The sequence below is a fragment of the Coenobita brevimanus genome, chromosome 62 (assembly GCF_032717465.1).
Source record: "Coenobita brevimanus isolate Jiangsu-jjx chromosome 62, ASM3271746v2, whole genome shotgun sequence".
Lineage (NCBI taxonomy): Eukaryota > Metazoa > Arthropoda > Malacostraca > Decapoda > Coenobitidae > Coenobita > Coenobita brevimanus.
The window spans coordinates 7913105-7930990 of NC_137015.1; the positions used below are offsets into that span (position 1 = coordinate 7913105).

At 41.9% G+C, this 17886-nt stretch overlaps 1 protein-coding gene across 1 annotated transcript in view; it reads right to left on the bottom strand.

The window, feature by feature from the left end:
• Positions 1–12746: 12746 nt before the first annotated feature.
• Positions 12747–17886, bottom strand: part of LOC145403989 (intraflagellar transport protein 81 homolog) — a 49933-nt gene continuing 44793 nt past the window's right edge. The window contains exons 13-15 of the mRNA XM_080275591.1: positions 13489–13637; positions 13151–13279; positions 12747–12843 (exon numbers count right to left, since the gene is read on the bottom strand). Coding sequence (XP_080131717.1) covers positions 12747–12843; positions 13151–13279; positions 13489–13637 — 375 coding nt within the window. The remainder of the gene's footprint in view (positions 12844–13150; positions 13280–13488; positions 13638–17886) is intronic.

A 17886-nucleotide genomic window follows, 5' to 3' on the forward strand; every position in this document is an offset into this window, starting at 1 on the left:
CACATCCACCTAATCATTGTCATTTCTGTACGTCTGAGCCGGCGAATGTCTTCCTCCTTCACTGCCCAGGTCTCACTGCCATACGGCATTACACTCCTAACACATGCTGCATACAAAGACCCCTTAGCACGTAGGGAGAGCCCTCTCAATGTCAGGAGAGGCAAGAGCTCCCTGAACTTCTTCCAACCACTTCTCACCCTAGCCACAGAGCTAGCTCCAGCCCCACCTCCAGCACACAACATGTCTCCCAAATAACAAAACTCTTCCACACACTCAAGAGATTCACCAGCAAGTTCAATCCTTTCACGTCTGACGATCTCCACCTGCTCACCCCGGCACGCCGTACACATAAAATCAGCATTATCTCGCAGTCTACCTCTGATACCACTACATCTCTTATGCACCCATTTATCACACACACTGCACAAGATGGAATTACTTCCCACGCCCTTGTGGCAAACTGCACATGGCCACTCTCCCTCGTCTTTGACAGTACCGCCACCAACCCTAGATATCATCACTTTTGTTTTATCTGCATTTACAGTATATATATATATATATATATATATACAGTATATATATACACAGTAAGACCTCTCTATAACGGACTAATTGGGGCCCATGCCATTCTGAAAAAAGCGAAAGTCCAATAAATGCGACATCCGAAATTCCCTCTGCTAATCCGGACATTTTCTGATACATCAAACGTTAGTCCGGATTGCACCAACGGTTTTTAAACTGTTTTCACTACCACTGCAGTACTGTACTGTGTTATACCTTCACCACATTAATCTATCTATCTATCTACCTACTGCCACAAGCCATAATCCCATAAGGGGTGGCCATTTAATTTTGAGTTATTCGTTTTATGGGGAGGGGCACTAACCCTCCACCAACCCACTTGCTGACATGTAGGGAGCACGTATGGTTTGGTTATATGGTTACCACCCAGTGCTGTAAATGGTTTCTTGGCTTACCGGAAACCATCTGGCTTGTCACTCAATGTAAAGCCACCTCTAAAGGAAAGAAAAGCAATAAGAAGTGACAGGAAAGATAGGAGAAATAGGAAGAGAGAAGGGCAGGCACAGAAAAAGAATGATAAATGCTAAGGAAAAAGTAGGCAGCACTACATCAAGTGAGTGGATGATGGTCACCACCACCTACCATCATATCTGAACAAAATGCTTGCATCCAGGTGGAAATTATGCCAAGCAAATAGTTCCATCTCGCAGGACCATTTTGTTTCATGTTTTTTCATGTCACTGCAGGATATGGCCCTGCAGTGGTGACTGCTTGTCTGTGGTCGATGGGTCTGATTGACCATGGTACAGTACTTGCTTGGCTGTGGTTTACAGGTCTGCTTGACCAAACAGAGTAGTGTAAGACACCAGGAATAAGTGTTGTTCGACGTACTGTAGAGGCCTTTCAAAATGGATTTCAAAGCTAGGCTATGTACAAAGGAAGGCCAAGGAGAAGTCTATTATCTACACAGATCCACCGGCCAGACATGCCTTTGGCTCTATTATGTCGGCTAATTCAGGGACCACTGTATATACTGTATATATATATATATATATATATATATATATATATATATATATATATATATATATATATATATATATATCATCATCCGGACCTCCCCTCCCACATTAGTCAAATGGTATAATAAATATAATAATACTGTGCTGTACACTGCTAAACATGTTTTTTATTTCCCTTATTGTGGTAAACATAGCCGAAGTGGTCAGGCAGTCCAGACTGCATCTGGCTTTATTGGACATTTTCTGATATACAGTATAAGAATTTAGTCCGGTAGCTCCTCGAGTCCGGTAAAAGTGAATTCTGGTCTACTGAAGTCCATTATATCAAGGTTTCACTGTATATATATATATACTGTATACATACACAGTATATATATTCACACACTACATGTAGATGAAAAGTTTTTACGCTCCAGCTGGGAATTGAACCCGAGACTTCTAGACAGTGGTCGGGCACTGTTACTGTTACAACTACACCATGGTGTGATAAAAGCAAAGCCACCTGTGGTAGTGGTAACAGTGCCTGACTTTCATCTAGAGGTCTCGGGTTCGATTCCCTGCTGGAGCTTAAAAAAATTTCCACACGTATGCACATACAGTATGTTTCTCCAATATATATATATATATATATATATATATGCATATACAGTACAGTATATGTATATATATATATATATATATATATATATATATATATATATATATATATATATATATATATATATATTGCCAGAAGCCTTAATCCCTTATACAGGGTGGCCACAATAAATCGCCTCCACGTCATCCTGTCCCCCGCCATTTCACTGCCCTGCTCCCAATTCACACCCCCCTTTCTCATATACCTCTCCACTCCATCCCTCCATCTCATTGTTGGCCTTCCACTCCCTCTCTCCCCCTCCACCTCACTCACATACACTCACTTCGTCAGTCTTTCACTCTCCGTCCTCTCCACATGGCCAAACCACCTCAATGTGTTTCTCCTAATGCTTCCCATCACATCCAAATCCACACCACAATGCTCCTTCACCTCCTCATTTGTCAGTCTGTTTCTCCATGTGACTCCACAGGCTCCTCTCAAATAACTCATTTCCACTGCTCTCACTCTTGACTTGTGTCCCTCCAACAATGTCCAAGCTTCACTTCCATGTGTCAGAGCTGGTATCACAATACTGTCATGTAATAACTTTTTCACTTCCATGCTCACTTCCCTGTTTCTTATCACTGTCTTCAAGGAACCAGCAACCTTTCTTCCTCGTTGTTAGCACTTCACCCTCCAAACTTCCATCCTTACTCATCACACTACCCAAGTTCTTAAACGTACTCACATTTTCCATTTCCTCATCATCCACTCCCACTGTACATTCACTGGCTTCACCTCTCTCAAAGACCATAACTTTACTCTTCCCTACATTCACCTTTAGATTCCGTTTCTTACACACTCTCCCAGTCTCATCCACCAAGCCTTGCAGCTCCCCTTCATCTTCACTAAACAATACAATATCATCTGCAAACAACAGTACGGGGTGTTTCCAAACACTGCCCTCCCTCATTAGGGTCACTCCAACATCCATTGCCCTACCTTGCATCTCTTTTATAACCCCATCCATATACAGATTGAATAACCATGAAGACATGACACATCCCTATTTCAACCCAACTTTCGAATAGAAAAACTCACTTAGTTCACTATCCACATGCACTACAGCCTTAGCACCCTTATACATACTCATCACAGTATTCAACAACTTCCCATCTACTCCATATATTCTTAATACTTTCCACGATCCTTGTCAATCCACCCTCTCATATGCTTTCTCCAAATCCATGAAGGCCGCACATAACTTCTTTCCCTTCTCTAGACACTTTTCCACTAAAGATCTAAGAATGAATATCTGATCTACACAACCTCTTTCCTTCCTAAAGCCTCCCTCTTCTTCTCCAAATATTTCCTCTGTTATTTCCCTAACTCTATCAATCAGTATCCTACCGTATACTTTTCCTATTACACTGAGAAGACAAATGCCCCTATCATTACCACACACTTCTTTTTCCCCTTTCCCTTTGTACAAGGGAATAATTATACCTGACTTACAATCATTCAGGACTTTACCTTCTTCCCAGGCCAATCTGCACATCTTCCACATCCATTCCACTACTATCTCTCCCCCATGCTTCATCATTTCACCACACACTCCATCAATTCCTGGGGCTTTCCCCATTTTGACTTTCTTCATTGCTTCCACAACCTCCATCCTACTGATTTCTTCCTGTCTTCTCACCTCCCTCCTTCTCCCAGCCATTCCCCAGCCACTTATATTTGCATTACCTGCATTCTCTATGTTCAACAATTCATGAAAGTGTTCTCTCCATCTGCTCACTTTTCCTCCCTTCTCAACTATAGTCGCGGCACGCAACTCTGAGGTTGTCGTTATTGTACCCTGGCAACCTATCATTCAAAAGTGCATCCAATTTCGTATCACATTATACACGAATCACATTGTTATGCACAAATATATTATACAAGAAGATTATTATACACGAATATATTATACATGAATCACATGTGTCTCATATTATACACAAAATCAGACACACTTTTGAATGATAGCTTGCCAGGACACGATAATAACAAACTCAGAGTCGGGCGCCGCGGCTATAGTAATTTACCATTTTTATCTTTCACTCCCCTACTAACTTCATATATATATATATATATATATATATATATATATATATATATATATATATATATATATATATACAGGTGTATATATATATATATACAGGTGTGTATATATATATATATACACACACACACACACACTCAACTATCCTGTTGGTGCTGCAATGCTCTACCAACAATCTGAGCACTCTATCATTACACATTCTAATGAACTTACTCAATATTCAATGTTTCACCTGGTTTGAACTACTATGGTATACCCTAAATTTAAGGTTGATTTCTATTAAGAGGACAAACTTACATTTATCAAACCATTCCCCATGAAAACCATTTCTGACAACAGGCAAAGGTTATTGGCTTATCCCTATTACCAAATGAATGGTTTGAAGGCTGCTAAAGACAATTAATTATGTTCAGTCACAAATGTCCATTTCACCATACAGTAATAACAACACAGTATATATATATCAATCAAGAAGGGGCAAATGCTGTGGAACACACAGCCTCACTAACCCTCCAACTCCACCCACGCAGGTCCCTTTGTGCAACCCTCCAGGCAGTGACTCTTTCCCCTCTAAGTATCTTCCGACAGAAGTGATCGATCTGCTCCAGTCATGAGTTATATGGCCATCCCTTTGGCCTCCTCCACCCCAGGTTAACTTGTTCAGAGATCACCCTGTGAGCAAGATCAGCCCCAGGAAAGCAGGCCACATCCCCAAACAGCTGGAATTGGCGTTGATGTATTATGTTGGAAATAGGCCTCAATTCAGTCTCATGGAATAGTCGCTTGTTATGCATCCAGTTGTACCAGCGATATCCCATGATCCTGTAAAGACACTTAGTAACAAAGAAGTCAATTCGCCACTTCAAGTCACTGTTTATGTCCATTTCTGACAGCAATAAAGTAAGACAGGGCACCAGCGCCCTGAAGATGCGAACTTTTGTCCTTCTACACAAATAACAACAGCGCCAAATACCTGAACTGAGTGAATCCATAACCCCATAGGCCAGACCAATGAGATGAGAAATCTCACTGTCTGATCTACTGTTGTTATAGACCACACTACCATGAGAAGCAAATCTTTCCATGACCTTTATATCCTTACCACATGCTTGGGCAGACTGAACTGCTTCACCCAACAAGCCACCAAATACCTTTAATCCCAGTGGTTATGCAACAAGCCACCAAATACCTTTAATCCCAGTGGTTATGCAGTCTCGTGAAATTCTTCGAGGGCACTCTGTAATATCACCAGACTCCACTTGGATAACCGCAGCATCAGCAAAGTCAAGGTCAGCAACCCTGAAACTGCCAACTGATACCCCATGGTGACTTCGACTCACAGCTGGTTCAGTACCCAATCCATACATGTGTTGAAAAGTGTGGGGGCAAGGACACATCCCTGTCTTACACCAGAACTTACAAGGAAGAAGTCGGATCCCCCCCCCCCCCGCCCACACTTGACTGCACTCTCAGCATTAGAGTACAAGCCAGAAATCAGTCATATTATCCCTGCAGGGATCCCACAGAGTTGCAGAAGTTCCCATAGTACCTCCCGATTTACGGAGTCAAACACCTTCTTGAGATCCATATAAGCTGCTAGCAGACCTTGTCGAAACTCAAGACGGCATTCCACAAGAACTCAAAGATCTAGGATACGATCAACAGTAGACTTCTTGGGCTTGAATCTGGATTGCTCAGGCCTCTGAAACTTTAGCAAATGGTCCTGGATACGCATCAGGAGAATGTGAGCAAGAACTCTGCCTGGCACACTGAACACTGTAATACTTAGGTAGTTACTACAGTCACTCTGATCTCCTTTTCCTTTCCAGATAGGGGTGACCATGTCCTTTGTCCAGTCTGGAGGAATGATACCAGTCTGCCAAATGGCTTCTATGACTGCATGTAACCCCCTGATCATGGCTCTGCCCCGGCTTTGATCAATCCTCCTAGGACATCACAAACACCAGCTGTTCTACCACTTTTCAACCCAGTCACTGCCTTCTTGATTTCATCTAGAGAAGGCACGGCTTCATCAATTGGTGGGACAGCAGTCAATGGTTGTACACCAGCCAATGGAAGTTCTCCACTGAGAGGTTCAGCCATATACAGCTGCTCAATGTACTCAGCCTAATAAGCTCTATACTCACACGCCCCCAGCACGAGCCGTCCATCTGCTGTCCGAACAGAGTTAACCTGAGATGTGCTTCTGGAGTGGAAGTCCTTCAGGGCTTGGTAGGTGGGTCAAAGGTCATTTGTGTGAAAACGGCCTTCTACCTCCTCAGTGATTTCCCTGTCATATCTCTCCTCATCCACTTCTCAAAAAATATAACTCACAAACAATTCACTATGCCCTAACTGTAATGTAGCCACTTACACAACACACTCACTTCATGCACTTCATTTTAACAACACAGAAAACAAATTATCCTTCCACGTAACTTCAACTAAAGTTCCCAGGGAGCACTCGGCTGAAGTGCCTGTTTCCTCCAGTCCTCCAGATTCACATCCAGGTGAGCCTAAGGCCATAACAACAACAACAATCTGTCTACTGCTTGATGCTGTTTACCATGAGGGGTGGGTATGACATAAGGATCTGCAGGCAATTTTAGCTCTATTCAGTAGCATGTCCTCCTCTCACCATACCAGCCTCCCTCCTATATTCTCTTATTTTATGGCTTGAACTAAATCATCTTTCCATCACAAGTGAAGTTTACAAATTCATGAAAATAAAAATATTATTATTTACTACAGTACAGTATTGTAATGTGAAACGAAAACATCATATTGCCAGTTGCTTTATTATAATGCTGTTTAAGTGTTCATATAAAGTACAGTGCATAAATAGTTAAGTTTTGCTCTGTATTGTGGACTATGCATTTATCAGTGATTATACACATATAATAACCTTTTCATGAATACTTCTTTCTTACACACACACACTACTCTAGAGCAATAATAATAATATTAATAAATAATAATAATAATAATAATAGTAATAACTCACTCGATATAGTGCTGCTCTCGGGTGTCTGCCCTCTCCCCTCTTCCTCCTTTCCTTCCTTCCTCTTCTGCCTTTCTTTCCTTCATTCTTTCCTCTTCTTTTGGCCTATGGGTGACTCTACACTGAGTAACAAGCCAAATGGTTTCCTGTATACTAGGAAACCAATTAATATGCTGCATGGTAACCATTTAACCAAATTATGGTGCCTGTTGGTTTAGTGGGTAATTAAGAAGCTCTAATCGGACTGAGCTTGAATAGGTTTATATCCAAGGGATGGTTGGGGTTTATTGCTCACATAATGCTACTTGGGGATGAGTGTGGCTGGTCACTCTCATCTTAAATATCAGGACCAACTTGCCTTGCCCCAGGCTCCTACACTCCTCATGGGGCAATGTAGGATTGGATGAATAATAATAATAATAATAATAATAATAATAATAATAATAATCTATCTATCTATCTATCTATTGCCAGATGCCTCAATCCCATTTGGGGTGGCCACAAACAAATCGCCTCCATGTCGCCCTGTCCCCCACCATTTCACTGCCCCGCTCCCATCTCACACACCCCTCTCTCATATACCTCTCCACCCCATCCCTCCATCTCATCCTCGGCCTCCCCCTCCCTCTTCCCCCCTCCACCTCACTCACATACACTCTCTTCGTCAGTCTTTCACCCTCCATCCTCTCCACATGGCCAAACCACCTCAGTCTATTCCTCCTAACGGTTCCTATCACATCCACATCCACACCACAACGCTCCTTTATATCCTCATTTGTCAGCCTGTCTCTCCATGTGACTCTACAGGCTCCTCTTAAATAACTCATTTCCACTGCTCTCACTCTTGACTTGTGTCCTTCCAACAACGTCCAAGCTTCACTTCCATACATTAGAGTTGGTATCACGATACTGTCATGTACAGTAGTAACTTTTTCACTTCCATGCTCACTTCCCTGTTTCTTTTCACTGCTTTCAAGGACAAAGAGACCAGAGTTACTCAACAACAACAACTCCATTTCTGGAGTGCCATCATGTTCTTTTGCTATTTGTCTGTTTCAGTGCCACCAAATCCATTACCTGACAAAATCAACTTCTGCACTGTAACAGTGATAATTTAGCAAATATAATACCCCAAACAAGATGAAAGCTTACAGTATATACATATATATATATATATATATATATATATATATATATATATATATAATACAGTATATATATAGTAAAACCTCACTATAACAGACTAATTGGTGCCCAAACCATTCCGAAAAAAGCGAAATTCTGATAAAAGCGACATCCGGACTTCCCCCTGCTAACCCAGACATTAGTCCGGATCGCACCAACAGGTTTTAAACTGTTTTCTTTACCACTGCAGGTCTGTACTGTATTATTCATTCACTACAATAATAAAATGGTATTATATACTGTATATAATTATACTGCACTGTACACTAATAAACATGTCTTTTATTTACCTTATTGTCAAGAACAGAGCTGAAAAGGTCAGGCAGTCTGGACCAATTCTGGCTTTATTGGACTTTTTCTGATATATGAGAATTTAGTCTGGTAGTTCCTTCATTCCAATAAATGCAAATTCTGGTCTACTGAAGTCCATTATATTGAGGTTTATACTCTCTCTCTCTCTCTATATATATATACACACAGGTATACTGTATAGTGGTTGGTGGGGTCGCTCATCATCCACTCACTTGATGAAGTGCTGTTCTCGGATCCCTGCCTTTTTCTCTTCTTTCTTTCCGTCCTTCCTCTTCTGTCTTCCGCTCCTTCATTCTTTCCTCTTCCTTCTGTCTACGGATGACTCTACACTCAGCAATAAGCTAAATTATTTTCTGTACACCAGGAAACCATTTCATACGCTGGGTGGTAACCATATAATCAAATTATGGTGTCTGGTGGTTTAGTGGGCAATTAAGGTACTCCAATAGGATTGAGCCAGTGCAGGTTCATATCCAATGGGTGGTTGGGGTTTATTGCTCACGTAATGCCACTCAGGGATGAGTGAGGTTGGTCACTCATCTCTTTAATGTCAAGACCAGCTTGTCTTGCCCCGGGCTCCTACACTCCTCATGAGGCAACACTGGATTAGATGATGAATGAATGTAAATATATACATACATACATACATACACACACACACACACACACACAAACACACACAAACACACACACATATATATTTATTTATATATATATTTATTTTTATATATATATATATATATATATATATATATATATATTAAATAGTATATTTATATATACAGGAGGGTTTGCAGGCTCCTTCTACAATGCAGAGAAATAAATTTTTGATGAAATTCATTGACTACATACTCACATAACCCATAAACCTTCTCCAGGTCAGCTGATGCAATGCTCAGTCAGGCCCACTGAATCCTGTGCCTGGTGTTGCTCAGCTGCTATTCAGTATTTACATTCATGAAAAGTGCAATTTCCCTTTCATCCACCTGTTTTCTTGGTTCTTTTTTGTGGCGCTTTCTCACCGCTTAGTGCTCAAGCTCTTTTGTCTTTGTCTTGTATTCACTAGTGCAATCTCCCTTCCATCCCTTGTTTTCTTGGCTCTTCTTTGTGGAGCTTTCTCGCTGCTTGGTGCTCATGATTTTTCCTCCTGTCTTAAGTCTTGTATTCCTGAAGTGCCTGAGAGTCTTTGAACCCATGATGAGCTTCTGTTCAGGTTTGGTTGGCCTGTTTCCAAGTAATACTCACTCCCTTAATAGGCAGTTCCTAAGAAGTTTTTCTTTTTTCTTTTTTCCCTACTTGTTCTCATCTTCTGGAAGTTCTTTCTCTTTCTTTGTTCTTTTTTGTCCCTTTTCTCCCTTTGGTGTGTGTGTGTGTGTGTGTGTGTGTGTGTGTGTGTGTGTGTGTGTGTGTGTGTGTGTGTGTGTGTGTGTGTGTGTGTGTGTGTGTGTGTGTGTGTGTGTGTGTGTGTGTGTGTGTGTGTGTGTGTGTGTGTGTGTGTGTGTGTGTGTGTGTGTGTGTGTGTGTGTGTGTGTGTGTGTGTGTGTGTGTGTGTGTGTGTGTGTGTGTGTGTGTGTGTGTGTGTGTGTGTGTGTGTGTGTGTGTGTGTGTGTGTGTGTGTGTGTGTGTGTGTGTGTGTGTGTGTGTGTGTGTGTGTGTGTGTGTGTGTGTGTGTGTGTGTGTGTGTGTGTCTGTGTGTGTGTGTGTGTGTGTGTGTTTCTTTTGCTACCCAACCTCCCCCATCGGACTCTGAGTATGCATGATGCTTGGTTTCCCCTTGAGAGGATGTGTCCCAAGTCCTGCTCCCTGTCATGTCCTGGCTTTGGCTGTGCATGTGTTGTCATCTCATTTGATCATACTACCTTGGTTCTTTCCCATTTCAGCCAGCACTTTTGGCAACCCTATGTCATTCCATATGGCTGAGGGTAAGATTTGGGAAGCCTCAACTCGGACGGTTTGGTGGGCCTTCTAACTTATATCCTTCCCTGTTTAAGGTATATGGTTCTCAGCAGTCCTTGCCGGATATGCCCAGGTACCTTCTTATGATCTCACACTGAGTCCCCTCTGAGTAGTTCTCTCCTCTGGATGTCATGTTGTCTTCTCATGTCCTTCCCCCTTGCCCATCATGTGGACTAACTTTTTAAGTTCTGCAGGTATCTAAGTTATATGTTTCTGAGCTTAAATGATCATGTACAGGTGTAACTGTGGGTTCCTCAATCTAAGTGAAACAAACAAAAAATTAGGCAATTCAATAATTTGGGCACATATGCCATCTTCAGGATGTTAACTATTATGACATACAGGTATATACAGTATTTTACTGCATAATATTCGTTTTTTTTCTATTCCTAAATATAAGGACTAAGTTGAGGAAATGTGGTCATATATATATATATATATATATATATATATACACATTAAAAAAAAATGTCTGTTCTCTTTTTCGTACACATATACTGTATATTACTTCAAATTCTTCTTCATACTTGACAAATTTAACCCTTCAGTTCATGAGATATTTCAAAGGTTTAGCAAAATTATTTAGTAGTATATATATAATAAAAAAAGCCATCATAATACAGAAGGCTCTCGATCTTCGATCGGTTTTGGGAAAAAAAAAAAAAAAAAAGATCGAAATGCGATTTATTGAAGTGCGAACTGATAAACTTATGGAAAAATAATAAATGGGACTGGCGTGTCGCCGACAAACCTACATCAACTTTTACGTATACATTTATACCCACTCAAAATCTTAACACAGCCATATATTTGCTTATACAGTATTTAGTACATATTTTACTTACTATTTGCAATAAAAGCAAGAAATACAGGCCGCACACACTTTAATATAGAAAGAATGAAGCTCATGTGGTGAGTGTTGGGTTCCGAGTCAATTCACCGTCAAAACACGGACGATTCCCCATCAGGACAATTTGCAATCTGGACGATTCCCAGTCATTCTATAAATATACATATTAATAATTAATCAATACTTTAATAACTATATTTCAGGGGGATCCATCAGAGTCTATGTTCGATAGAGTAGGCTTTGGATATTACAGTATTTATTAGTTGCACTTTTAGTCAATAATTAAACTGTTCCTTCCTCAATGTAGTTGCCTTTGAATTATATTCTGGCATCACTCATAGCTGTCCTCATTAATGACGGCGAACTGTCTTGTTATTGTTATTATGGCGAGCTGACTTGACAGCGAATTGTCCCGACCGGTTCTGAGGCGGTGGTTGAGTCACTGTTGCCAGCCACCACTGCCACCCTCACTGCCATCACTCGCACTCACCCCAACCCCGCTTGAGTGAACACCTGCTTCCTTATCCTTGTCCCAATCACCATGGCCACTGCTGTTGATGTTTTCACTGCCTCCATCATCACTAAAAAGATTTCAAACATTTGAATGAGGGCAAGCTTCACCAAGTGGCCGGTAGGTGGCATGGCAGATGAACAGATGGGCTTTGACTTGCGCTCGCAATCCGGCTTGAGTGATCAAAGCACGACTTTTAAAATCGAAGCACGAATTTTGCACGAGCAGGCGAGTCTGATTGAAGTACGAAATATCAAAGTAAGATTAATCGAAGATTAAGAGCCTACTGTATTGTGATTAATACCATCACCAATGTGATGGGTCTCTCCTAAGATGAAGAGAAGTTTCTTGTGGAAACACAAATGTGATGAGGATTTCATAAAAATGGAGTTAAGTCACCATTAACTGAGAACAGAGACATGGAATCATAAGACCACAAGTTATTACTACCTTTAATTTCAGTGGACGGTAAAACTTGTAATCATGAAAAGTTGGTGGAAATGACATTTCATAACAGTGAGATTATACTGTTAAGTGTTTCTTACATAAAATACAAAAAGGGCCAATTCATGAAAGCTTTAAATTAATTATTCCTGGACAGTTTAGTATAAAAAGCTGCATCTTTAATGGTGTTATCTAGAACTGATATGTTAATATTTGATATATATGCATAATGAGATACAGACAGTGTGTATACTACCTATGTTAAGACTAAAGCTTCTCCACCACTATTTCGGGTGACAAGGCCACCACCGTTTCTTGCTGCTTCCAGGCACTTCTTCTTTACTTCGAGAAGTCTGTAAAGTCAACAAAATTATTGGTATGTGTGCATAAAATATTTCAACATTCAATCTACTTTGCAATACAGTAAAACATAAAACAGACAACAATAAATGGAAAATTTGTAACTGCTCTGAAATGTTATAATATTATTCATCAAAAAGTTTGTGAACTCCCTAAAAATTCAACATCCAAGTCCAACTGACAGTGCCTGTACTGTAGTGTATATCTAGCATAACTTAACATACCCAGTCCATGTTTCAACATTAAAATTTTATGTAGATGATGGTGGGGCTATGAAAGTATGGAAGGCAGTTAACTTACTTGACTACATCTTGCCACATTCCAAGCTGCTTCTTAGAGGACTGCAGTTGATCCTTGGCAGATTTTTGTTCTTCTCTTAAAATACGGCCCATTTTCTCTTGTTCACTGATATAAGTCATCAGTTGTTCTCTGCAAAGGATGATAACATTAATGACTGGTATATACTGCAATGCATGTCAGAAGAAAACTGAGTTTTCTGAATCAGAACAGATGTGCTGATCACCTTATGCATCCTTGAAACCTCTGACCTTGAGACTGTATGACTTCCACTCCATGCCTGAGAGTATTAAGTCATGTCACAACTCTTTTATGAACATTCACAGGTCCTTAATCCTTACCTCAGAGATTTTTTTTTATCTTGTGGGTCATTTGAAAGGTACAACTTGATTTCATCACTAGCTTGCTGTTGCTTATATGATAATATCTCTTTCTCGGCTTCTAAGAGATGGTAGTTTCTCTCAGACTTAACTATTTCGTCACGAAGGCTCTGAAAAATGAAGATCATGAAATTAATGCCAGTGATTGGTGATAATTTTGTTGGTGGTAGCACAAGTGAAAAAGAAAAAAAAAACACAAAGCTACAGAAGTTCATCCATCCATCCATTATTGCCTTGTCAAGAGCACTGGTCCAGGACAATGCAATTCAGTCTTATATAATGAAGTTGAGTAACCAGTTGTTCATCCATAAGTGGCAGCACATGCACAAGAAACACCAACTAGGCTACCCCTCAGAATTAGATCCTTACAGGGCACGTTCAGTTGCACCACCGTAACTCTACCACCAGACAGCTAAAAAGTGTATGAGGGCAATGGGTTAATACACTACATGGGAATGCAGCACAAAGGCCCACCTTTGACCTCCCCATATGGATCAGAAAACTGTCCTACAAAGGGGAACGTAATTAACTGTAACACCTGAGAGCTATGGTATATGAATTAAAAACATAAACCAGAAAAAATAAACACAGCAATTATTGTACAAGAAGTGGTTCAGGGTAGGAAAGTGAGTAGAAATTAACCCGTGGATTGCGAACAACAGCTCAGGCTGGGTAGCGTCATGTTGCGAGCCACAGCTCAGACTGTGCTGGCCATGCATTACCGTTAACTACTTGATCCCAGACCTGGAGTGGTGGCGTCTTCGTCATGGGTCTACCCCCCAGAGGCTGTTGAAGAGAAGAGGAGGACAGCATGGGGGCTAAACCATCACAAACCCCCCCCAGCCCCTCAAGGGGCTCGAGTACCTGGGAGTGGCTTAGGTTGCCCGGGCAAGTACCACATCTCCCAACACAACACGCACAACAACACCGTGTTTTCTACACCGAGAAATGTCTCTCAAGCCGTCATTTCTCGACGACTTCTTCTAGCCGGAGACACTGACCAGGACCCACCAACAAATACATATGTTCAACATGCTCAAAACCTATCAGGTCGAGCCGACAGACAAAGGGTTCAGTTCAGTGAAATTCCTGCAAGAACTGGACCCATTACACCTGCACAACACTTTCATCCAGAAAACATTACACAAACACCTGGACCTGCTCCTTATGCTCCTTCCCCCCACCCACCAACCCCCCTACCAATCCTACTCCTACTTCCTTCACACCTCCACAGCCACACCCACCGATCCTTCCCACGCCATCCAGTCCCCCAACTTCTCCCATTCCAACCCATCCTAATCCACCTTAACCCTTACCTCCATCACAACCTCCTCCTACCCCTTCCCCTCCACTCACACCACTTCCCCCCAGTGCTGCAGCAGCCAACACACATCGCACACACAACATACACATCCTTCAGTTAAACACAGATGGCATAAACACCAAAAAACAAGAACTCACACAATTCATCAAACAACAGAACATACACATTGCCATCTTACAAAAAAAAAAACTACACAGAGCACAGAAAACACCGACATTTCATAACTTCATCACCATTCGACAAGACCAGGCCGATGGCGGTGGCGGTGGACTCATCATCCTGGTACACAAATCCATCAACTTTGCAGATACCAGTGCATGCACAAAGTCACTTCTCCCCCCACGTGACACCACAAGAGAAATACAATCAGTTAAAATACGCACTGGTAGCAAATCACACATAACAATCGCTAACACATACATTCCCCCCAATCGTTCCCCACAGTACCACACAATTACTCTACACAGATACACCATATCACCAACATACCCAACATCATCCTGGGTGGTGATTTCAACGCCAAGTCGTCGGCCTGGCACGTCAACAACCCTGACACAGACAGAGGGCTGGTACTACAATCCCAGACAGATCATCTTTTCATGCTGAACAATCTAGACCAACATACCCATAACCCACACCAAGCCCTCTTCCTCCCATCATCTCCAGACATCACCTTCTGCTTCCCAAACCTCGCCCCCACTACATCATGGAGGGTGGTCAAAACCCTAGGTTCTGATCACCTCCCAATCATCATCACTACCAAAACCAGAATCACTCCAGCTGGCCACAAACACACATACACTAATTATAAGAAAGCCAACTGGGAGGCCTTTGTAACTGAAACAGAACAACATTTCAAAACACTAAACACTACACTCATCACAAACATCAACACCGCTGTGCACACCTTCAATACAATTATACAAAATGCAGAGAAAAGACACATCCCTAGAGGCAAGAGAAAGAGACACAACCCCAATTTCACACCAGAAATTCAAGGCCTCATCAGACAACGGGACACACTGCGACACTCCCCAACACCCCATACACAAGACACTGTACAACAAATACAAGAACTCAACACTCAAATAAACAATAAAATATCAGAACAGCAAACACTAAACTGGAAAAATTACCTCCAAACACTTGACCACAAAACAAACATCAGCAAACTCAACAAAACACTAAACAGTATCACACTTTCCAACAGCAACACCACACAATCACATGCTGCCATCACAACAACAGACACCATACCCTCAAACAAACAACAAGCAAACACTCCCATCAATCACTTTTCACAAGTCAGCCATCTAAACCCCCATCCCGAAGATCGACGTATCATCAGATGTAAGAGACAGTTACCCACAGACCCAGACTACGCACCTTTCACTTACAACCAGACGAAGCACATCATTAACAACCTCAAGCACTCATCTGCCTGTGGACCAGAGAACATAAGCAACATTCACCTTAAATACCTTGGACCACAAGGCATACAAGCACTCACCAACATACCAAACTACAGCTACTCACACAACATAATACCCAACATCTGGAAGCAAGGAATTATCATCACTATCCCTAAACCCAACAAAGACCCCAGGTTACCCTCTTCACACCACCCTATCACACTCCTCTGCACCCCCTCTAAAGTCACTGAACGACTGGTACTACAAGTAGTCACACATCACATTCCCCTTGTCCAGTCACAACATGGCTCTAGGCCGCTACACTCCGCAAACACCCTTCGTACAGACCTTCCACAGAGAGTTTTCGATGGCACGAATTCAGCTAGGCCACCACACAGAACACTCCTAATCACACCAAGCATTAGCAAAGCTTTTGATGCCATCCCCTGCCACAACCTCACAAACAAAATACTCAACACAAACATGCACAATAACACAAAAAGATGGCTGGGAAACTACTTAGCAGGCAGATGTGAACACGTAACATTTGCCGGTCAGTCTTCTAACATCAGAAACTTCACAAACGGCGTCCCCCAAGGATCCGTTTTGTCCCCTACACTCTTTAACCTACACATGCACGACATACCCACACCCCACACACCGCAGATACACATAGCTTCCTATGCAGATGATACAACACTTACATGTATGCACCAAAACGCAAACACAGCTGCAAACATCATTCAACCTTACCTCAACACACTACACGAAAGGTTCACCACAAACAGGCTAAAAATAGACCCAGCCAAATCTACAATGACCCTTCTCACAAACTGGACAGCAGAACACAGGCACATCCCACACCTCACCATGAACAACACTTCCCTACCACACACACACACACACACACACAAAATCCTTGGTATAACATACAATATATCAATGTCATTTAAACAACACATCACAAACATTAAAAATAAAATAACATCAAGACTCAATGCTTTGAGGTCACTTGCCCATACAACATTCGGACACAACAAAGAAACCACCACCACAGTATACAAACAATACATAAGTTCAGTGATATGCAAGCCCTGCCTGGGCTTCTAACCTCACCAAAACAAACTGCAACACTCTACAGACCATACAGAACAAGGCCCTAAAAATATTCACAGGCTACACAGCTACTACACCCACAGACCACCTACATCAAAAAACCAAAGTCCTCAAAGTCAAGGACACCTAGACATAAGAGGCACCCAGTTTCTTGCTGCAGCCTCCACAAACCCACAACACCCACTATATTACATGGCAGCACATCCACCCACACCAAGGAACATCAAAACAACACCCAGCACACGATACCATACACAAATAGTCATCTCTTCCCCCTTGCTCACCTCAGACCAGCTTCCAGAAGCACATCCACACTCAGATCACTCGCCGCTCCAATCAGTCACTTAAAGAAAACACACAGCTGCATGCACAGCCTCCTGACATCCACCCTTCTGAATCCTATATCCCTCGTGAGGACAGGGTCCACCTGGCCAGGCTGAGATGTGGGCACCATCCAGCCCTCTTGAGCTACCAGAAGAGGCTGGATGACTCCGTCGCTGATGCCTG